The following is a 22,427-nucleotide window of genomic DNA, read 5'->3' as shown; positions in this document are numbered from 1 at the left end:
TTCAGTGCTTAGAGAAAGGAAAGAAAGGCTAACCAAATTGCTAATTGAAAAAAGGTTTTTAATCCCTGACTCAAATTTAGCTATGCATATGTAGTTACATTATTGTCTTACACAGTTTTCATTTCCAACGTGGAAGGAAATGGTACATGGAACAGTGCTATATGTTGCTGGGTGCAGTTTTGGCTTGCTTAGTCCACAGCCTGGGGGACAGAGTACTGTGGGAAATAAACTGTACCTGGACGCATAGCTCTGCCACATCAGGAGTGTAAACATAGTTGCCCCATAACAACATTTGCACTGACTGCAGCTCTTCTGCAGATACGGAGCAGTCAGTCCTGTAGTCTTCCAAAAACTGAGTTAATCTGGAGGGAATTATAATGGGTGGCTAATTGGTGGAGGCACAGGAGTCTTTCTTTAAATTAAAAAAAAAAAAAAAAAATTCAGACTTGGGTTCAGTTATGGTGTTCAACATCCCACCCTGATGAGTCAATAACTGGTTATGACAGTGATGTACCTAGGGTCCCCTAAAGAAAAATACTGTAACTTTTTTGTTGAATACATACTTGTCTACCAGTTCTAGTAGATCTTCTACCTCTTGACTGCCTTTCTGATGGGGCCTGAGGCTTGCATGGGAAGGAGGATGCAGAAAACAGCATTGTTGTGGCCCCATGCAAGGGCAGCAGAAGCAGAACGCTTTCTTTGATGGCTGACAGTCCCAGGAAGACAAGACCGGGTGTACGTAGCTCTCTTGGTAGTAGATCAAGTGTTTCTAATCTTACAGTATCTTCTGAAAGTTTTAAGCTAAACTGGTTTGGTTTTGGATTTTTTTGTGTGGTTTTACTTTGATCAATAGAAAGGCCAAATAGTGAGATAATCTAAAGTGTCAAGGTAATGGTAGAATGTGGGAGTTTTGAAGTTAGGTGTCGTATTTCCTTGCACCTGTACAATTGGACAGCTATATATTGAAATATGTAGCATCTATATACCTATATATATTTGATTATACAGACTGATTGCTCCATACTGTTGTTTCTAAGTTTAAGCAAAACTGCAAAACATTTGTCTTGCTACTGATTGCTCACTGTTTTGAAATCTTGTCTACCTCCATAAATGCTTTATTAGAAACCTTTTATATGGTGTTATACTTCTTAACACTAAGGGAATTTCCCAAAATTGCAAGTATAATGAAGATTATATTTGAGGGTATTAAGCTAACTAATGTGTGTCCTTGCCTCTAATCTGGAGACAAATCCATCACAAGTTTCTTCTAAATAAGTGCTGAATTTCTGTGTTTAAAATGAAGCTATGAAAATCAGTTTGCTTCTGCCTTGATGGTAAATATTTAACTAAATTCTAGCTAATTGCTATATTTAGACATTAAAGTATGAAATGCCAATAAATGAAAATACTGCTTTAGTAAACTGTAACAGCATCCATACAGGAAGTAAACCAAGTACATTCCTGATTACTTTTTCAGGCAATCTGGTTGTGTTCAATACAGTTTTAAAATTTCTAGCCCTTAATGCCAAGTTTTGTTGCCATCATAGCTGTGGTGTGGGTGGAAAAGCCAAACCAGAAATGAGCAGATCTAACTGTAAGCTACTTTGCATGTTGTCAGTTAACTATAAATTGCAGCAGTCATTGACTCAGCGGAACAAGCTACATAATTCAGGTAAGAGACTTGCGTATTGCTGTATCTAGCAACAGATCTTCACTGAATATTAGTGGTTTTGTAAATTAGTTCTACCAGCTATTCATTAACAGTGCTTCTGTAGCTTTTTAATGAATTGTATTTAATATAATCTCTTATTAAATAAGGTTTAAGAAAAATGGAACATTAATTTCTTTTTTTAATATCATTCAGATATTTTCAGGTATTATTCATCAGTCTTAAAATAGCACGTCTTGTTTCCTTGGATTTTACTTTCATCTGAAGATTGGTGAGTCTAGTCTAAAAGGAAAACTATCCTAACACTTCCATTTTGAACTTCGTGCAGGTAGTAACACAGCAGATAACTGTTTTATGTAATGCTGTTATGCAGCAGAAGTGTCAGTACTAAGCAACAAATATGGCAAGTATCTCTTCTTGAGGGGTTGTGTTGGTTTTGGTTTCTTGCTCTATAGTGATGTTTTGCTATAAAATTGTTTTGCTATATAAGAGACTTTGTTCCTCGGACAATGTTTTAAAGTTGTTAGTAGTAGAAAGTTTTTAGACAATAACCTAACCTGTTTAAGTAGAAAAGGGACAGGTGACTGTCTACTAGTTTAATTTTATGAGTGTATATATTCACCTCTGATTTTTCTGCGTGTATATTAATGTAAAATGGATGTGTGTTCATGCTTTCAGCCTACCTACAGAAGTACCTGTTCAAGATGCATGTGACTTTCTCTGTTGTCTAACAGTGTGCTCTAAAAGAATTCTTAACTCGTAGGATTTCTGTTGTGAGATCTATGTGCATTACAAAAAGAGACGGCGCTGAATACAGAGGCATTTTGATAGAATATGTTGTGAGGATAGGTCCATACTGAGTAAAAATTCTTTCCGTATTAAACGTGGCAGGTATGAATTCATTAGAAAACATCAAAATATCCCCATATCCTTGTGAAGGATTAAGGGGATCCCCTTTATGTTATGGAACCGTGGTCAGAACATTGGCAGCTTTGCGAGGTTTTTGCAAGTTTGGAATCTAGATGTTTATAGTAACCTAGTTTAATGTTCAGGTGTGTTTTCCTTTTTAGAGGGTGCAATAACCTAAGTGTTTTAGACAGCAATATATAGATGTGGAAGTGGATGGTGAGTAAGAACGTTTTTTGATAGATTCTGTGTAGGCAAGTATTGCTTGCAATCTTTGAGGGTGGATCACAGTAGTTCTTTAGAAATTAACTAGTTATTTAAAATTTATTTTTGAGTAGCTATTAGGTAACAATCATTACAGTTATGCTGATATTTAGCTGTTTGAATAATGATATTGGGAAGGCTCTATAATGTGGCTTCCTGTAAAACACTGCAAGATTATCTTTCTAGTAAATATATAGGGGTGATTTGAGTAGTTACGCCTGCTGTAATGCTGCCCTGAAGAGAGGGTATGTGGTTTTAGTAGGCCAGTCTGAGTTACAGGTTTCTAGCAGTGCCCCAAAGGCTGTGTGCAGTCCCTTCTTAGTAAAACACTTTAAAATTGGAACAATATTATTAGGACATGCATTTTTTCCTTTCCTAAATTGATTATTTCATAATCCTCTGTCAGTAGGACTGTATTTAGTATTTCATATCTGTGTTTAATCTGCAGGTGAGTGCAGAAGGAGCATGAGGACCCAAGGAAATGTTAGGTTTAGCAGAAATTCATCCTTTAAATTTCTTGTAAACCTTTTTATGTAGAATGGATGTAATACCTGACAGACATAAAATTAAGATTGAGATCCATTCCCTGCACAGGTTTTCCATCTAATTAAGATACTATAGCAGATGAGATATCAAATGAATAGAGAAAAAATAATTAATCTTGGAAGGCTTTTTGGTATGGATAGGGAGTCTGCTACAGGAATTGTAGATTTTTTTTTTTCCTTTTTTTTTTTTTTTTTTTTTTTCCCCAGGGAGGGGAAGGGGGTGGAGAGAATGCCTCAGATGTTGGCCTGCTTTGTTTAGTCTCTGTAGAGATGTAAGTTTTGGTGGATTTGGAGCAAGCTAGACCTATGTGGAGTACATAAAGGTAGATTATCTTCATTTCTAAAGCTGAGGTGAAAGGAAACTGCTGTTTCCTTTAGGAAGCTTTAGTGGCTTTATTTTCTTAAAATCTGTTGTGAATTATTTTAATCAGCGTTGCTGACTTGCACTTTCTTGTATTTTCAAATGGGACATTGTCTGCTCTATGCAATGATCTTCCAACACCATTCTGAAATGTCACAAATGCATTAAATATCTCTTCTGGAAAATGCTAGTAGTGCCAAGCGTTGGTAAGTCCAGGTGAGTTTTTTTTTCTACTGTTCAGTACAAGTTGTTTAAACTTATGTAATTATGCATTTCCAGGTTAAATGCAGAATCTGATGGATGGCAAAAGCTACTGTAACCTCATGGACAAGTTATCCATCTGTACTGAGACTCAGCGCATACAGCTGGCTAAGCCTTTCTGTGCCGACCCAGTGGTCATGTTTCATGTGTACCCAGAAACACCAAACCAGGTCACTTGCTCTGAAGATTTGTCATCCCTTCCTTTCATGTCTGAGCATCTCATTGCAGAGAACTTCTACAGTGAGCCCTGCATGTTTCCCTACCAAATGCCCCATTCCAATTACTGCAGAAGTGAGTACTCCTATGGACCAGCTTTCATCAGAAAGAGGAATGAGAGGGAAAGACAGAGGGTTAAATGTGTCAATGAAGGCTATGCTAAACTGAGGCATCACCTACCTAAGGAATACTTGGAGAAACGCCTCAGCAAAGTAGAGACACTCCGTGCTGCAATAAAATACATTAGCTACCTACAGTCTGTTCTGTACAATGATTCTGTGGTGGCAGAAAAAAATGTCATGGAGCTAGGCCAAACACCTAAAGCAATTAACAAACAAAACCAGTTTCTGAAGACAATCTAAACTGTTTCAAACCAAGCAAAAGGTATCCCGTCTGGGAACCTAGTAGCCACTATATTATTAATGATGTGCATGTTCCTGGCACATCTTAGGAGCAGATCATAGCACGCGTCACTATCATCCCACAGAAAAGAATCCTAATTTTGCAGATAGTAACTACACTTAGATATGAAATAGGCAACTGGGGAAATATCATCTGAGTGGCTTTAGTTAATTCATGGAAATCAGAAAACATTTCTAAAATTGTCACCAAACAAAAAATGTAATACCTATACGTGTAAAGTAATTGTATGTATCATCACAACCTGCATGCTTTAAAATAAATTCTTTCCACTGATGGGACTGAGATTCCTCTCATTTTCTGTAATGTTACTGGTTTAGTCTTACATGCACTTTCTTAAAAGATTTTTGGTCTAATTGCCAGTGTTTCTCTTAAAAGGCCTTTTAAAAGTTTCCCAGGAATGTTGTTAGATGCCAACAGAAAGGATAACTTGGTTTAAAAGGGGGAAAATAAAAAGAGGAGGGTAGCAGCTCTCTGAAGCACGGTTACTAAACATAGGAAAAGCATATGTCTTGCAAGTGCTGTTCCATCCTTTTCTGATTAATGAATATTTTAATCCCTTTAAAAACTGTTGACTTAGCCTAATTTCTGTTGAAAATTGGATTCATCTTCAGCTGTTGGTGCCCTTAAAAATTACTAGGACTGCTCACACATCACACAGTCTAAAGAGAGTTGGCAAGGTCATAGCCTTGGGGGGAAAAAAAAAAGAAATCCTGTGACAGATATTTTTCAGGACTTTCACTGGTAATGGTTGAGGTGTGGTGTGGTCTTCCCTGACCTCCCAGTCTGTTCCTCTGTACTATTGATGGTTTCAACGAAGTGGTATAGAATAGATTTATGTGAAGGTGGTGAAGAGAGCTTAGCTCGTAACTGGCAGAGTGTTCTTGACATTTGCTGTATGTAAGGGAATTGTATTTTTGATATGAAACAACAGTTCTGCTGACAGCATGAGAGTGGTAGTATGTGGGTGCAGCAGAATGGACAGAAAATGGTTACAGACTTCCGAAGTGCTGTATCCTTGTCCCTACTTGCAATCATCCCCTCTGTTACCTTGTTTTTATAGCAGTGAATTGAAAAATGCCTACAAAATGCAGTTAAGTATTTCCCCCCCCCAAAAAAAAAAAAAAAAAAGGAAAGAAAGAAAAAGAGTTAACATTTGTTAAGGAGAAAATGAAGATTAGGAGTCACAGCAGAGATTACCAGGCAGATTTCTGCATTGTATTCTGGCATGTTTTTGATATGTACTTTGCAAGAAGAGGATACAATTAATTATTTTTCTCTTTTACTGTGAAAAGGGAAAGTTTGTAAAGTGATTCGATCTCAGTTGGTCTCGGCTTCAACATTTCTTACCGCATTTCAAATTGATCTATGTGTCACACCGTGTGGTGGTGGGCTTTGTTTTCTAAATCTGAACTGTAGCTTTGTATGATGCTATTTTTTGTCCTGCAATAGTAGGCAGAAAGCCTAGAGGACACTGTGCCCTCTTATAATTCCTTCTCTGCCCCTGCAGTCTTTCAGTGCAATATCTAGATCAATGGGGAGTTAAAAATTGAGTGGACACGTGGCAGACAAATGCTCCTCTCTAGTCACATTGCACTGGTATTTAACCGGTAAGGTCAGGATGTCCTATCCTGGTAGTAACAACTGTGGCAACTTCCGTAGCAACTAGGAAACACTGGCAGCAAATGGCTTCCCGTGTCAAACAGCTAAAAGGGCAAGATTTCTGCATTGAGACTAAATCCAAATTGACCAGAGGTAGTGTTATCAATAGCTGGTAAGTTTGAAACACTGCTGTGTCAAAGTACTTGGGAGTTATCCAGGAAAAAAAAGAAACAAAACCCAAACAAACCTGAGGGTTGCGCAATTGCCTTTGTCAGTGCCCCATTTTATACCAAAATAGGGGACCTGGCTCTCAGCAGTAACAGCGCTGAATGGGATTAAAATGTGCTTTAATGTAGAACTGATGCATTTCTTTGCAAAGTACTACTGATTCCATCTTGGTTTGGTTTATAATAGGGGAGTTTATGTAGTTGTGAAACAAGTGAATATGTTGTGTTGATTTGCTGACTTAAAGATGCATTTTGCAGCAGTTAATCCACTCTTCTTGCTGGGTTTGGTGTGCTGGTTTTCTGAAATTATGTATGTCTGGGAGTCCTCGTAAAAAGTACTCCCAGATCGTATCTCTCAGATAAGAGACAAAATAACATTTAAACATAATATGAGCGCTTAAACTGTATTTTGTAAAGTAAATTAGGCACTGAAAATTTATATGTTGTTGAATTCCCATGCAAATTTTACCCTAAGCATGCTAAACACTTCTAACCAATATTTTAAAAAAAGGGGCATGGAAGCTTGTCTACTACATCTTGTCAGACTACCAGAGATAGCATCGCATCATCAATCTTACGTGACAGCCTCTGAATAGTTATCACTTGTCAAATCTGAGCATTTCATTCCTTCTCATGGCAAGCCATAATCCTGCTGTTATAAAACATGACAGGACAGCTGAAAGATCAAAATATGTCGTCTTAATACATCACTATAAATAAAACAAGTAACAGGCAACTGTAACATCACGTTCAAAAACTGTCACATTTACTCAGCTTGTCAACTTCAGCTGTAGTTTCTGTCTCAGCTTGTAGAATAGAGATAGTTTGGCTGGGACTGTGCACAAGAAAGATTTAAAAGAGAGCGTAGGTATAAGAAAAGGGGGCTGGATGTTACAGCGGGAAACAAAAGTGGGAAGGAGATGAAAGCTATTGCTTTCCTGGGGATTTTCACAGCATTTCTAGTTTCCTTGGGTGTTTCTGTCCCTCTACCAGGTTGGGATTTGGGTGACTGAAGATCACAGAAGTCAGTGATGTGGGTTCATCTGACCAAATGCCAGTCTGGATATTTTGAGTTCATTCTTTTTAAATAAAAATAAACAACTAATAAAAGCTACTGAGTTCTTGATGTACACTGGAAAGCAGTTGCTTGTGTTGGAAAATACCAGTACATTGTCTCTTTTCTACCAGCAGATCATGACTGAGTCCCGCAGTTAGCTCCTTTTGCAAGAATGGCTTGTTCGGGAGGGTTCTTGCCTACGGGTCACAGGTACTGCAGTGCGATGCCAGCTCTGGACAAGTTCTCGTGCTGCAGTGTCGTACCTACTGTCAACCCCTGCTGCAGGAGCTCTTTTGTAGTGCATCCCACCCACATCGCTGAGCTCCTCACCCCCCAGAGGTAAAATCAAGTTCTTGTTTGAGTCTGTGATTTGTTCTTTTTCGTGATACCTAATAGGATAAAACAGGCTGGTGTGTCAGATTAATAAATTAGCAGCTGGAAGATCATTTGAGCTTTCTTCTCCCCTGCACTGGCAGTTTTTTAGATTGTATTAACTAAAGTGATTGCTACCCTGGAGATTATGAAAAGCAAAGCCTGAGTAAACCTCCTATCAAACATTCCTCTAATATTTGGATAAATAAAAGCATCTTGCGTTAGCAGCCATCTTCTGTGAAATGTTTCTAATGCTTTGTGACAGGGCATTATTTTTCCTGTTTTGAACTTGAACCTGTCATCAACCAGCAGCTTTGTTGTTTACTTTTCTACTTTTCTTTTCCCTGAATGCCCCAGTGTAAACCGTCAGCTACAGCGCTCTCGAGCGCACTTGTGCTGTGCTCTGTGCTGGAGGTGGATCCGTTCTCCTGATCTGAAGGTTGTGGTGGCTTGCCGTGTAAACACCAAAGGGGCTAGTGTGGCTAGTGCTGGCCCAGGATTCCAGCGTACTCCTGCCTTACTTCCTCTAAACCCCAAACCAAGAAATCTGGGTAAAAGCAGGCACTGATGTTTTGGTGGGGGTTTTTTGGTTTTTGTTTGTTTGTTTGTTTGTTTCCAAGAGCAAGGAATTGTCCCTGCACAGGCAAGTTTTCTGTTTCTCCCCACATGCTTTGGCCTGTGGGAGTGCTACAAAATGAGGTGGAGTGATCCAGTTCTTAAATCTTACAGGATTTTTTTTTCCATGACCTACAGAAGCTGTTTCTCCCAGTGCTGACCCATTTTCTTTTTTTCAAGGTGCCAATGGATTAGCGACTGCCTCCCCTCCCCTGGCCCAGCATGGAAGAAGCTGAGCACATTGGGGAGATCAGTGAGCTTAGACAGCAATGTCCCTGTGCTGGTGAGAGGGGAAAAAGATGGATTTTATTACCGTGGTACAGTAAAAGAAGAGATAGAGGTGAGTGACAGTTGCTGTGTGGAAGTCATGGGTATGGGTAATAGGATGGGTGTCCAGTCCACCAGCAGTCCTCATGCACCATCTGAGTTTAGTGTAGCAGTTTTGATTTCAGCTGGTGCATGAATTAGAAATCACCAGGACAGCTGATGCTCGTGGTTATGTCGATTCATAAAGCTCCCGACGTGCCTGATTCCAGGCTGTCCTCGCCTCCTGCTGCCTGGCATACTGGCTGAGCCTCTTGCATGCAGCACAGCCTCAGGCACCAATAAAGTAATAATGATCAGATCCTTGCTCTGCTCAGCCTCCTTTACTGAGCTCATTTCTAGGAGTGAGCAGATGTGTTTTGGGGATCCTCATCTTGTGCAGAAGATGGGTGCCCCCCAAACTCCCAGTTCCCGGCGAGAGCAGTGGTGTTGCGCACCTTGCAAGAGCAGGCCCTCTGCTTCTGCTGGCGCTGGGCATTGAGCCAGGCTCAGGCAGCGTGAGTGGTGCTGTGAGCAGTGTACCGGCTGCTGTTGTGTGTAGACACATAACCATCAATAGCACAGGAAAAGCATTAGTGTTTTATGTACACACTTCCAGCTTGAGTCAGCTACAGACCAGTGGCTCGGTGTCTTTTCAGAAATGTTAGTGAAAGCTTTAATTCATTAGTTTGTTAGCACTTCAAACTTAGCAGAAAAAAGAGCCTATTCTTTCTCAAGAACAGGGAAGTACCTTATTTCGTTGTTGATGAAAAGCCTCTTGACAGGCCTTAATTTAAAAGAAAACAAAAATTCCTAACAACCCCCCCAAGAAGCAGTGTTAGTGTGGTATGTAATGAGGAAGGACTTGGGCATGACTGAAGAACAGGTCTGAATGGCTTCAGTGTCCCTTGTTATCTGGTGCACATGGCGTGGTTTGTGAAATCCAGTTGCAGTCTATCTGTAGCTTTTTCTCTTGGGGAAGAAAATACAGGTCCTAGCAGCAGTGAATCCGTACATATGGTTCACTCAGCCTGCTTTCTGGTGAGCCTCACGCAGGTTTTGCTGGCTGTCTCAATGCCAGATGAAGACCGCACACTATTTAGTTACTGTTCAGGCTTGCATGGAGTTTTGACCTAGCCACACAGCCACAGAATGGCCTCCTGGTGAAGGTTGTATGACCTGACACATTACGGACTGCTTTTCAGAGGAACTGTTATTTTGTTCCTGGTAACAGAGTGAAAGAGGCACGTTCCTGGTAGAGTTTGCCAAACCACATGTGTCACGTGGAAGGCATCCAGTGTGTGTGCAAAGAACAGCAAAGGATGACATCCTGGAATACGTGAACAGAATGAAGCACTCCTTACTCCCTGGAGACAAAGTGCTGGCACCCTGGGAGCCAGATATGGCCAGATATGGCCCAGGAACTGTCCTCACGGGCATTGAGACGAGAGACCCCTTAAGAGGTAAGAAAGATGCTGCCGCCTTCTTCCTCGCCTTGCTCTGGAACATGAATGAGACTATCAGGATAAACGCTTGTTGCGGTGCTACTGCCAGAGAAACACCAGTGCACAGACTATAGTTTAGCATTGCTTAAAGCTTGCAGGAGCTGATAGGACTTGCTGATTGTCGTGGTTTAACCCCAGCCAGCAGCTACGCACCATGCAGCTGCTTGCTTGCTCGCTCCCCCCATCCCAGTGGGATGGGGGAGAGAATTGGGGGAAAAAATAAAACTTGTGGGTTGAGATAAGAATGGTTTAATAGAACAGAAAGGAAGAAAATAATAATGATAACAATAATAAAATGACAATAATAATAATAAAAAAAGAATTGGAATATACAAAACAAGTGATGCACAATGCGGTTGCTTACCACATGCTGACCGATGCCCCGTTAGTCCCTGAGCAGTGATCCACCCCCCTAGCCAACTCCCCCCAGTTTATATACTGGGCATGATATCACGTGGTATGGAATGTCCCTTTGGCCAGTTTGGGTCAGCTGCCCTGGCTGTGTCCCTTCCCAGCTTCTTGAGCCCCTTCAGCCTTCTTGCTGGCTGGGCATGAGAAGCTGAAAAATCCTTGACTTTAGACTAAACACTACTTAGCAACAACTGAAAACATCAGTGTGTTATCAATGTTATTCTCATACTAAACCCAAACTATAACATTATACCAGCTACTAGAAAGAAAATTAACTTTATCCCAGCCAAAACCAGGACACTGATGGATATCTGCATGTAACCTCACCAGTCTGACCCTAAGGAAGTTGTGACCCATAAAAATGTCATGTTCAGTGTCTGCGGCTATGCTGTTTCCTGTCTGCTCGGACAAGGCTGTGTCTGCCATGTGAAAGATGATGGCCTTTTCATGAAGGATACAAGTGAGGCAGCTCTCAGGAAGCATCCATCTGTGCTTGAATGCTCACATTTGTACCAAATGGTACATCTGGGGGTGATTTTATCACCCAAACATAGGAGATTTCAACAGCTCATTCATTTTTCCCATGTCTGACAGTCAAGCTCCACTGACTTATCAAAATACTATTCTGAGACCATTACTGCTAACTTTGGCAGTAACAACAAAAGTTACTCAGTCAACGTTTTCTTGTTCATCTGATGACAAATTGGGAGGAAAGATGCTCCCAGGCCTGTTGTCACACTGATGGTGCCCTAGCTGCCCACTCCACCCTCCGTGACATGAAGGTGAGGTGTTACAGAGAGGGGTGATTGTTGATCCTACCGCTTGACAGGAGTAGAAAGTGCATAAAGCTGCAAAGCGTGATCTGTCTATGTGCACTGCCCAGGCAGGCCAGCTGCTTATGGCTGCTTACCTTTTCTCTCAACAGCCTCAGAAGATGAAGAAATTACGGTCCATTTCTGGAACGACAAGGAAGTGAAACTCCCGCGAGGTGTGGCTCTGTGGATCCCTCCTAGCCTGTGGGAGAGGATTGTAGAGATGATCCACATGCCCTTCGCCAGCAGGGTGAAGCCCAAACAAAGTCCGGACGCTAACTCTTGTATTTTTTCCTGCGGTTCCAAAACAGCCCTGGTTCCTGTTTGTGCTGTACGTAGCCTTGCCAAGCACTGCTTGCTCTGCTCACCCTCCTGGCCACATTTCCACTATCACTGTGATGGTATATGCTGTTCTTCAGCATATGTAAGGTGCATCTGCTGCTGCCATCCCCATGTTGATGCCTGGTGGCCTCTTCCATCCAGGTCTCTGGTCTTTCAGAATGAAACTGAAAAGGCGGAGTCCAGCAGTGAGCCCTTTCCATGCCTTCTAGAACTGAAAGGCCCCAAACAAGAAGCAGCAGCAGCTGTGGCAGTGTCTTCCCCCTGTGTTGATGCAGAGTGGGACCTGGAGGCGTCCCCCACTGAGAGTACTGTGGTGCACGGTGCTGTTAACACAGACTCCAGCTGTCTTGAGAAGCCCAGGCTAAAGGATTCTGCAAGACCCGAGTGGAAATACTGGAAAAGAAGCCACCACAAGTCCCATCCCAGTAATTCAGGTACCTTTTAACACCCTCAAAGGGAAGCAGCAGCCAGAGGGAAAAAAATATGTTCTGGGCCCCCCTTCATCTGGGCAGTCACCTCTCCTGTAGTTTATTGATATAAATATTACAAATTTGCATATCAGTCTCTGATACAATACTTCCCCCTCCCCAGCGTTTCTGCTGCTTCATCTTTCAAGCTAGCTCTTCTTTTGGCAGCTCCATCCAATGCAAAACTACCAGAATAAGGAATTTCATTTGGAAATGTAGATATCCCTCTCTGAGATTGTTCCCCATCATTCTCCTACGCTTTTTATGATGCTAGCATCTTCATTAACCTTCGTAGCTAGTCCATGCAGAATAACCTGAAAGAATTCCTTTCAGGCTTAAAGTGCATTTTCCTTTCTTCTGAAATGAATGTTTTTCCATTTCACTTCTGGTTTCATTCTTAGATACAATTTTACTTCTTCCCAGGACTTGGCAGTCGCAGCAGCACATGTACAGAGGGCAAGATGGAATCCAAAGCCATCTCCGTTGGGAACATGTCCCACGTTGCCCCAACTTATCGGAGTGCAATGTTTGAAACCATCGAGCAGTCTCCCAGAGGGCAGCTCACAATGAAAGAAATCTTAAGAGACCAATATTTCAAGCTGTCATTTGGGGTAAGGTAATCTATATTAATACTGTATTTATGTAAGCATGGGGTTTGTCTGAATGGAAGAAATATTCTTGTTAATGGTCTGGAAGTTGGCTAGAAAAATACATCATTTCTAACTTAAGTGCTTGCTAAGGCCATCCACCAGTTTTGTGATAGGCAGGAAACTTCTCCACTAATTCAAACAAAACAAAAATCCCAAAATCCTAAGGAAGGGCTGAAGCTACTTGGTAAAGTGGAAAAGATTATGCCAGTAACTGTGTGAGCATTCAGTAATGCAGATTTCAATTCAGAAACTTGCCAAATGCCCATTGACATCAACCCAATGAAGTCCTGTGGAGGTAGGGACCTACATGAGTGGCCCTGGAAGTGGACAGATGTGACTGTCAGCAGCAATGAAACACAAGAAAAGATTCAATCTGGAAAGGTGCTGGACCCTGCCAGTCAAACTGTGATAGTCATAATCTCTATCTCTGAAAGATACAAGCAGATTTTTTAGTAAACAGTCTTTACTGAGTATCTTTTACTCCCTCACAAGAAGCAAGCAGTTTAAACAGCAGATCCTTACCCTTAAGCTAGGGGATACAGAGTAAGCAAACTGTGTCACAGCTAGGAACAAAGACAACACCCTGATTTTTAGGCCTGGTTTCTGTTGGCCATGGTCTCCTCCTGCTTTAGAAAAACTTGGGGGGTGGGGGTGGGAATCCAAACATGAATGCCAAAAAAAGCAAGCACAATGTATTGGGTTTGTGTGGCAAGGTTTTGGTAGTGGGGGGACTACAGGGATGGCTTCTGTGAGAAGCTGCTAGAAGCTTCCCCTGTGTCCGACAAAGCCAATGCCAGCCGGCTCCAAGATGGACCTGCTGCTGGCCAAGGCCGAGCCCATCAGCGACGGTGGTAGTGCCTCTGGGAGAACAGATTTAAGAAAGGGGGGGAAAAACTGCAGCTGGAGAGAGGAGTGAGAACAGGTAAGAGAAACAACTCTGCAGACCCCCAGGTCAGTGAAGAAGGAGGGGGAGGAGATGCTCCCGGCGCTGGAGCAGAGATTCCCCTGCAGCCCACATGGAAGACCCCGGTGAGGCAGGCTGTCCCCCTGCAGCCCAGGGAGGTCCACGGTGGAGCAGATCTCCACCTGCAGCCCAGGGAGGTCCACGGTGGAGCAGATATCCACCTGCAGCCCAGGGAGGACCCCATGCCAGAGCAGGTGGGTGCCCGAAGGAGGCTGTGACCCCGTGGGAAGCCCGCACGGGAGCAGGCTCCTGGCAGGACCCATGGAGAGAGGAGCCCAGGCTGGAGCAGGTTTTCTGGCAGGACTTGTGACCCCACGGGGGACCCACGCTGGAGCAGTCTGTGCCTGAAGGACTGCAGCCTGTGGAAGGGACCCACGCTGGAGCAGTTCATGAAGAACTGCAGCCCGTGGGAAGGACCCACATTGGAGAAGTTCGTGGAGGACTGTCTCCCGTGGGAGGGACCCCACACTGGAGCAGGGGAAGAGTGTGAGGAGTCCTGCCCCTCAGGGGAAAGGAGCGGCAGAGACAACGTGTGATGAACTGACCGCAACCCCCATTCCCTGTCCCCCTGTGCCACTGAGGGGAAGGGGGTAGAGAATTTGGGGGTAAAGTTAAGCCTGGAAAGAAGGGAGGAGTCCAGGGAAAGCATTTTAAAATTTGGTTTTACTTCTCATTGTCCTACTCTGATTTGACTGGTAATAAATTAATTTCCCCAAGTCAAGTCTGTTTTGCCTGTGACGGTAATTGGTTGGGTGATCTCTCCCTGTCCTTATCTTGACCCACGAGCTTTTAATTGTATTTTCTCTCCGCTGTCCAGCTGAGGAGGGGAATGATAGAGTGGCTTTGGTGGGCACCTGGTGTTCAGCCAGGGTCAACCCACCACACAGAAAAGAGGAAGAAAAAAGCCTGCAGGAAGAAGGGGAACATGAAAGAGAATGGCAGGATGAACAGAAACACTGCTCTGCACAAGAGCGTCAGGGGTACAATAAATAAATTATATATTGGAAATCAAACATTAGCTCCTTTGTACCTTCATGCTCTTGCTACTGTGAGCTTACTGCAGGGTAAAACTTTGAATGTGCTAAACTTGCATGATTTTCTTTAGGAGAAGATGAATCTGTTAATGACATGTCTTGGTGAACAGAGAATATACTGGAATATATCTTGTACTCTCACAATTATATGCATTAATTTTAAGCAGATGCCTACTGACTTATTAACTATACGGTTCCTACTTTATTATTTAAATAATCATAATTACACACCTTTGTAATTGCCTTCCTAGGAATTTTTAGGCCAGTATGGAGCTCCAAGCAGACATGCGCTATGTTAGCAAGTGTCACAGCTATGCCCTGAAGTGACATGCTTTGCCTTTTGGTAAAACTAAAAAAAACCCCCAAAACCCAGAGTGGTTTCATTCTAGCCCTAAACTGGCATCATGAATCACAGTAGTGGATGCAATGTGTTAATACAGAGTATGATGACATACTTTTATTCCTGTGAAATGGCCCTTGGTGTTTTTAAACCCAGAATATACATTGCCACTCCTTCAGACTGCAGAGAAGCAGTTTTATCATATAATGCAGACTGCATCAGAAATAACTTGAAACAAACAAGTGAAGCTAGAGAGCAGGCTTCCCAGAGGTGCTCTCTGTGGAGCTAATGTTCTCCCACTGTAGTCACCAAAAATTCTCCTAACTTCTAAAGGAGCAAAGTTTTTGGTCAAAGCCTAACAGCTGCTGAAAATCCTTTGGTCTTGTACACTTCTGTGTTTCAGCAGTAAAATTTGTACTAGCACAGAAATGATACCATTATTAAAGCTATGTGAGGCAGAGGTACCTATCTTACAGCCAGGAAAGCAGCAGTTACAAAGACACTGATGCTTTTTTTTAGGTTAGACTTCCAAGGGATTTGTTTTCTGTCCTCCAGGAAGAAGGTTTTGCAGCATCAGAAAAACAAAGATATAAAACAGCAAGGAAGAAGACAGAGTCGGATGATAACTGTAAAGTGACTTGCACAGAAGGCAACAAACTTGACGATACAGACCATGTCAGAAGAGGACAGACAAAAAAAACAACGAAGAGCTCACTTGCAACAAAGGAGAGGGAGAGACACGATCAACACAGAATTCAATAAATGGACAACTGATGAAGTTCAGGAGCTGAAATTTCAGGTAAACTGCTTAGACTGTATCAGTGTTACGTTTATTAAGCAAATCAAATTCTGATTTGGGTACTGTCTCTGTAGAATATCTTATGGATAACTGTATGATTTTAATAACTGAGAAACACTGTTTCTACACACATTGAATTTCAGCATCCTCATTCTTTACTCCAAGGTGTTGTATCAAATTCCTAATTATTTGGACTTGACTTTACAATTCTGGAGAGATCAGGTAATCTAGTGCGAGCATTAAAAGCCTGAACAGATGCACAGCAAGGCTCTACAAACCTCCAGTTTGTCTACAGTTCTCTTGAGTCAGCCAGAGGAATTTAGCATAGCAATTTCTTTTTGTAGAAAGCCAGAAGGAATGGAGAAACAATACAAGCTGACAGCTGAAAATATTTCAGGATTAAAGCAGAAGAGAAAGTAGCCAGAGGGTAAGGGACCTGCTACTGTAGATAGAAACAACAACGTGCTTAGAGATCCAGCATTCAACTCACTGAATTTTGTATTCCCATGAAAATTAACTGAAACCTTAATCCCATCAGCTACAAAAAGATTAGAGATATATATAGGTCATGTCACTAATTCTAACTGTGGATGGAATCTGATCCTTTGGGAGAGTTAAGCATCCATGGAGTCTCATTAATAGGACTGCTCATGTTTGGAGTGTATGAACTTGGCCAAAAGCTGCAGTGTGCAGTTGCTCAGCAGTACTTTTCCCTTGCATGAAACAGCAAACAATTCAGGGTAACCTACAGCCTATGGAAGAAGGCAGCTAACTGGTGTTTAGTCTAGGTAAGAGCCTGCAAAGAGACAGTACTTGAAGTATCAATAGTTTATGTGCCTATACTGAACATCTGACACACACTCAAGCACCTTCCTGAGTTGGGGTCCTAGATAGATAGTGAATTTCATTTGCATTTTATTTCTTTATCAGAATAATAAAAGTACAGATAGGAGAGATGCATTGTGAGCCAAATGCTTTAAAATCAGTGCCAGCCCACAGAAGCTAATGTACATCCATATTCATACCACACGATCATGCTGTCTGTGCTCAAGAATGTGACATGGACACTCTGTCTGAGGATAATAAAAAAGAAGCTGTCATCACAAAGACTAAATTATGTCTTTTATTCCACTGATTGTATCTTAATTGTTTAAAGCATAAGAACCTGGAACTGGAGTCACATAATTGGATTTAAGGCACACAATGTACAAATATTTATAAAATCAGTGTACAAAGTGGGCTGCATATAACTGCATTAAGTAGAAAACAAATATACAGGCCATAAAAATGGAGTCCCAAAGAGGATACTATTAAAGTGCTAACAAGAAAAAGATATACATAGTTCATGACATGCATTAAAACAGCCTTGTATTTTATTCCTGTGATTGCCGAGAAATAACAAACTTCATAGAACAAAAGTTAAATCATAACTTTGTCCTGCGTTGACATCCACCACATGGGTTTGCTGCACCATGTCCTCTGAGGTTGCTGTGACAGAATAGGTGCCAGGAGAAACTTCAATGTAGATGTCTTCGGAAGCTTGTCTGGTCTTTAGAGGGGGGAAAAAAAGTTTCATTACTGTTTAGTCATCTTAGATTTCCCACAAAAATAAAAACTTTGAATTTGGGTAAAACCCCCTACATTTCAGCTACTATATAAACGTACTAAGATTTTTTCAAAATATACAGGCAGCATGGACAAAACTGTAAAATGTTTCTGTCAGTACAAAAATGAGCAAGTGCCGTACTCAAAGTATTTCATCTAATGTTTCAATCAATGGAAATAATCAACATGCTGTAATCTCTGCTTCACAAAACTGAAAGTTACCAACCTAAATGGTTTTGAACATACACCTGGAAAACATCCATACAACAATGGTGCTCCCACTGACTTGTACTGTGGTATAGATTCCATGTTTCTCATCTTTTGTGGCTCAGAAGTTCCTGAAATTGATTTGGTGAGGTGCTAGGCTTTGAAAAATAAAGTTTCCTTCTCCTTGAGGAACAGGAGTCTTCAGAGAGACTGTATGAGGGCCAAACATACATAACTGGCTAAGCAACTGCCAAGTGCCTTGCTGCCTGCCTTTCCTCAGCACGGGGAATGCGTCAGGAGCACAAATGAGGTGAGACTGGAGAAGTGCTGCATTATTGTTGCTGATGCAATTCACAAGAGCCGAAAGATTAATCACAGTGTTTGACATTCTGTATCAGTCCAAAATATAAAGTAGACTCTTAACTGGTTATATGCCAGAATGCCAAAATCTGGTTTGCAATTAATTGTGCAAGTCTCTGTATGCTCATTCTACTGCCCACCTATATGTACATTAGGACTGTGAATGCACCACTGGTTAATCTTCTGTGCCATCATGAAGTCTCCACATCTGATCACCAATTTTAACCAGCTTGATGATAAAGAAATGCTATACCTCGATTTAAGAACAAAGTATTCTATAAACTTACGTGTTGCTCGCAAGTTTGAGCTTGACTGAGTGCTACAGAGGCTTCCGTCCTCTGGAAAGAAGAAGATATGTTTTCTAATGATACAACACAAAAGGCAAATTCAGCCCCTGAGAGAGGGGATGCTTTATGTCCTTGAAATTTTCCCCTCCACAAAAGGACTGATGTGACACTGATTGGTGCCACCAGGAGCTATTCTGCCTCCTCCCCTGCCCCCCAACAGAAGGCTCAGATCAGTCCAGGTGTTCATATGCCCATGATGTTAAACCACATACATTACTGTAAGCGTCACAGACACTAGATGGATACCAAGTGTCCCATGGCAAAGGAAGGAATAACCTTTAATCAAAACCAAAACCACCTACTTACCTCTTCTTGGGAGGACTCTAGCTCTCTTTGCCCTGCTTGCCTGCTGTGGTATCTGCAGATGTGTTTGATTTCATGCTCTTTGCATCTACAGGCTGCCATGAAGCTATAGTACTTCTGGACAACAATAGAAACAGACAATATTATGTGGAGAAGCATCAAAGCCATGGTCACAACTACTGCAGATTTACAATTAAAAGTGAAACTGACCTTCTATATTAATTGGCTGGTGTGTTCTCACGTGAGGATGAAAACAATGCCTGGATGTCCACAGGACATCTGCCTTCTGGTATAAAACTGTTAGCCCTGATTGTAGATGCCTGTCTCCCGACACAATACATAGGGACTCCCTGACACCTCAGAACTAAATTAATGAAAATATCAGAAGGAACGCTCTGGAAACATCTAACTGATCAGGCTCCTTGAGAAAAGCTCTGGTAGAAAAAGGCATAGTTTATAGGTCCTGAACAGGATGTATATGCAAGCCAGGTGCTTTGCAACCTAGCCAGTGAAGACTGGTTCTGCAGGGCATGTGCAGGAGCAGTGCTCTAAAAGCAGAACACGTTAATACTGAAAAATGAGTTGGTGAAGAAGCTAAAGTGTCTTCAAGGCTGGTATGAGGAGCACAGCGGTTTCGAGAATTGTATTTAAGTCCGCAGCAGCCCTTTTCTGGCTCCACAGTAAAGGTACCTGAATCTTCCCCACTGCAAATTAAATATTTGAGTATAGCTCTGCTGCCATCTGTTGTCACCTCTCAGGGTTACCTTTTTGATCACAGGGACCAAAAAGTTCCAAAATACCTATTTTATTTCACTTCCATTTTCCTTGTCTCTGACTGTCAAGACTAAACTTAACAAAAATAAGGCCAGTAGCAATTCTTATTTCCAAATCTACTGCTGTGTTTTATTCCTTGAGGTTATGCACACATCAACAGATTTGGTTGCTTGTATTGTGGTTTACTGTGGAGCTACGTCCCCAAATACATCAAATACTCTGACTTTATTGCGTAACGCTTCACTGAGCATTTCTGTATCACGGGAGGTGAGCTGGATTCTTTTACGTGATGTCACAGAGCAAAGAAATGAAAACAAACTTTTGGGGTAAGAAATGTGGGTAAACTTTGGTCCCTTAGTAACTCTAAGCAACTCATCCTAAATCACAGTTTTAATCGTTTGCAGTCAAGTGCCTAAATGGTTATGTTGGGCTGTGGATTTTTATTTGCACTTTGTAAACTTTATTCATGAACTTGTGGGTCTGAGAATTCCCCCCACCCCACCCTTTTATGACTCTTCTTGTCTACAGAAGATGACTGAAGCAGTACTGTCTCAGCTGATGCATAAATATGGAAGTCATCCACTGCTTGCTCCAACTCTGATACTCCTAACAGGGAATAGGATGAGTCTCTATACACTGTTATATTTTTGTTTCGTGTTGTGTAAAACTATTCCGAGTTGTTTTAGTATGTAGTGCTTTGAAATGATAAAGGAGTTGTTTAAGAACTAATCATCTGGTCTGTGTTGAACTACTGTTTTCTCTAATTTAATTGAAGACTTAGCCTCTGTTATTAACTCTGTGGACAATAAGCTCCCTGCTGCATTATGCTAACAGATCCCAAAGGGCATAGACAACGTAAACTGTGATGGAGTTTTCAAAGACTTCAACGCAGTAGTTGGGCTGCAGGGCTGTGTTCACAAGGATGAGCTGGCAGAGACAGGCTCCTGGTCTGTCTACCCAGAAAAGTAATGACACGCAGCAGTCAGAGCCAACATGAAAGCAGTGGAGCTGTGCATCTGTATGCCATACCTCTCACTTTCTGCTTATCACAAATAAAGATACAGTGCTGCTCAGAACTGAGCCCACACTCCTTATCCAGTAGCAACATCCCAAATCAAGTTTGCTTAAATGATACTGGGGAGGTTAACTCTACATTCAGAGCGAACGCGTGACACAAAGCAATCTCTTTGCTCAAGATTCAACCTTTCCCTTACTTCCGCCACCCAGAACACACTGACTCCATCAGCTAGCATGAGTGGTTCGTGCTGGCATGATGAAAACAAAGGGTTACTCTGTTGACAAGCCACTCCGCAGAAGCGCAGAAGTAACCTGGCAGCAGCGGAAACAACTCTGTACATTGTGAGGCGCCACAAGCCTGCGCAGTGGCTGACACAATGTAATTTGTGATGCGGTCCCACATTTCTATCTCTCTAACCACATTGCCTTTCTACCAAGAAGCAGAGAAACCCTCTGCTAAAACGTGTACCGGTCTAGTAGTACTGTCTAGGAAAAATGCTGATGGATAGTGGTGTTTATCAACCAAGGTGGTACCAGCTGGCCAGGATAACGCTGGTGAAACCTACCCTGTAACCTACCACATGATGGCGAACGCCCCAAATTTCTTAATCTAGGCCAGCACCGCAGGCTCGCTGGCTAAGCTCTTGCCATGCAGTGAGCAAAACTGAAGTCTAATTTTTGCAGTTTTAGCAAAAGTAGCGCAAACAGGCCTCTGCCGGGCACATCATAAACGTTCCCCTTTGCACGGGTCTGGGGGTGAAACCTCACCTCGCATTCCTTTGTGGCTTGGTTCATCAAGTTCACAATTGAAGCGAATGCTGCACTGAGACGTTCTGAATCTTCTTCCTGCAATTAAAGACATTTTTTGTAAGTCATAACGTGGCGCTCGATGCTTAGGGGTAGAAAGTGTCCGGTGACTGAACAGCAGAACACTCGCTAGTGCCGGAGGCCGTCTCCGGGGTGAAGCAGTCGCGTGTGGCCCGCCGCCGCGGTGCTTCAGTTTTAAGGCAGCGCGCACGCCGGCCTCCCGAGGCCCGCAACGCGCACCAGGAGCACCGAGGCACTCGCTTCCCCCGGGGGTCACCGGATGGAGCGACCGCCCCACTCCGCCGTCCGGCGAAGCACCGGCCATTTCTCTGTCGGTGCCCTCGACCCTTTCGCACCGGCTTTGACTAGGGAAAACGCAGGGGGAAGCCACCAAGCGTGAAACGGTTCCACGGCTTTTAAAACGCCTCTAGCTCGTCAAAGCACGCCTAAGGCTCGCTCCCACGCACAGGTACGTACACGCACGCACGCCCTAGGCCCCCGCAGGACGCGAGCCGTCCTGCCACCGTTTACGGACGCAGCTCCTCGGCGCTTCTTATTTATCTCGCCGCCTTCCCGCCGGCGCGGCCGCCCCCGCCCCGCCGCCCCGCAGCACTGACCGGGGCCGAGGCCGGGAGCCGTCCCGCCGGCCGCCGCCTCCGCCGCCGCGCCCGCTCCAGCACGTCGCGCGCCAGCCCCGCCGTCCGCCCCGCGCGCGCCCCCTCCATCCCGCCGCCGCCGCCGCCGCGCGCCGTCACAGTGCGCACGCGCCCCCGCACCGCCCACTCCCCCCTCACCCTCCCGCTGCCGTCAGGGGGCGCCACCGCCCCGCCGGTGCTGCGCTGCCCCGCCCCGCCCCGCCCCGCCC

At 43.2% G+C, this 22,427-nt stretch overlaps 3 protein-coding genes across 7 annotated transcripts; 2 read left to right on the top strand and 1 right to left on the bottom strand.

Annotated features, from left to right (window-relative positions):
- Positions 1-12: 12 nt before the first annotated feature.
- ASCL3 (achaete-scute family bHLH transcription factor 3) lies at positions 13-4,918 on the top strand. 3 transcript variants are annotated; one of them, XM_030039886.2, is made up of 3 exons: positions 13-1,672; positions 1,865-1,940; positions 4,025-4,918. In XM_030039886.2, exon 3 carries the CDS (start codon positions 4,030-4,032, stop codon positions 4,582-4,584), a length of 555 nt encoding a protein of 184 aa, XP_029895746.1. In that variant the 5' UTR covers positions 13-1,672; positions 1,865-1,940; positions 4,025-4,029; the 3' UTR covers positions 4,585-4,918. The 3 variants fall into 3 exon arrangements, with proteins under 3 accessions (XP_029895746.1, XP_029895745.1, XP_040984887.1); XM_030039885.2 differs by having other exon boundaries at positions 13-2,072; XM_041128953.1 differs by having other exon boundaries at positions 13-3,707.
- On the top strand, positions 4,209-20,467 carry C16H11orf16 (chromosome 16 C11orf16 homolog). 3 transcript variants are annotated; one of them, XR_005934064.1, is made up of 9 exons: positions 4,209-4,297; positions 7,660-7,867; positions 8,696-8,855; positions 10,053-10,281; positions 11,660-12,322; positions 12,779-12,966; positions 14,787-14,949; positions 15,899-16,142; positions 19,059-20,467. XR_005934064.1 is itself a non-coding variant. In XM_030039882.2 (8 exons), exons 2-7 carry the CDS (start codon positions 7,701-7,703, stop codon positions 16,103-16,105), a joined length of 1,614 nt encoding a protein of 537 aa, XP_029895742.1. In that variant the 5' UTR covers positions 4,209-4,297; positions 7,660-7,700; the 3' UTR covers positions 16,106-16,142; positions 19,059-20,467. The 3 variants fall into 3 exon arrangements, 1 of the variants encoding a protein (XP_029895742.1); XR_005934063.1 differs by having other exon boundaries at positions 14,787-16,142; XM_030039882.2 differs by lacking the exon at positions 14,787-14,949.
- On the bottom strand, positions 17,243-22,324 carry AKIP1 (A-kinase interacting protein 1). Its single transcript, XM_030039887.2, has 5 exons — positions 22,180-22,324; positions 21,524-21,601; positions 18,968-19,081; positions 18,602-18,652; positions 17,243-17,691 (listed from the first exon to the last, which is right to left on the bottom strand). Exons 1-5 carry the CDS (start codon positions 22,285-22,287, stop codon positions 17,548-17,550), a joined length of 495 nt encoding a protein of 164 aa, XP_029895747.1. The 5' UTR covers positions 22,288-22,324; the 3' UTR covers positions 17,243-17,547.
- Positions 22,325-22,427: the final 103 nt, after the last annotated feature.

This window comes from Aquila chrysaetos, chromosome 16 (genome assembly GCF_900496995.4).
Source record: "Aquila chrysaetos chrysaetos chromosome 16, bAquChr1.4, whole genome shotgun sequence".
Classification (NCBI taxonomy): Eukaryota; Metazoa; Chordata; class Aves; order Accipitriformes; family Accipitridae; genus Aquila; species Aquila chrysaetos.
This window is presented reverse-complemented; position numbering and strand designations above follow the sequence as displayed.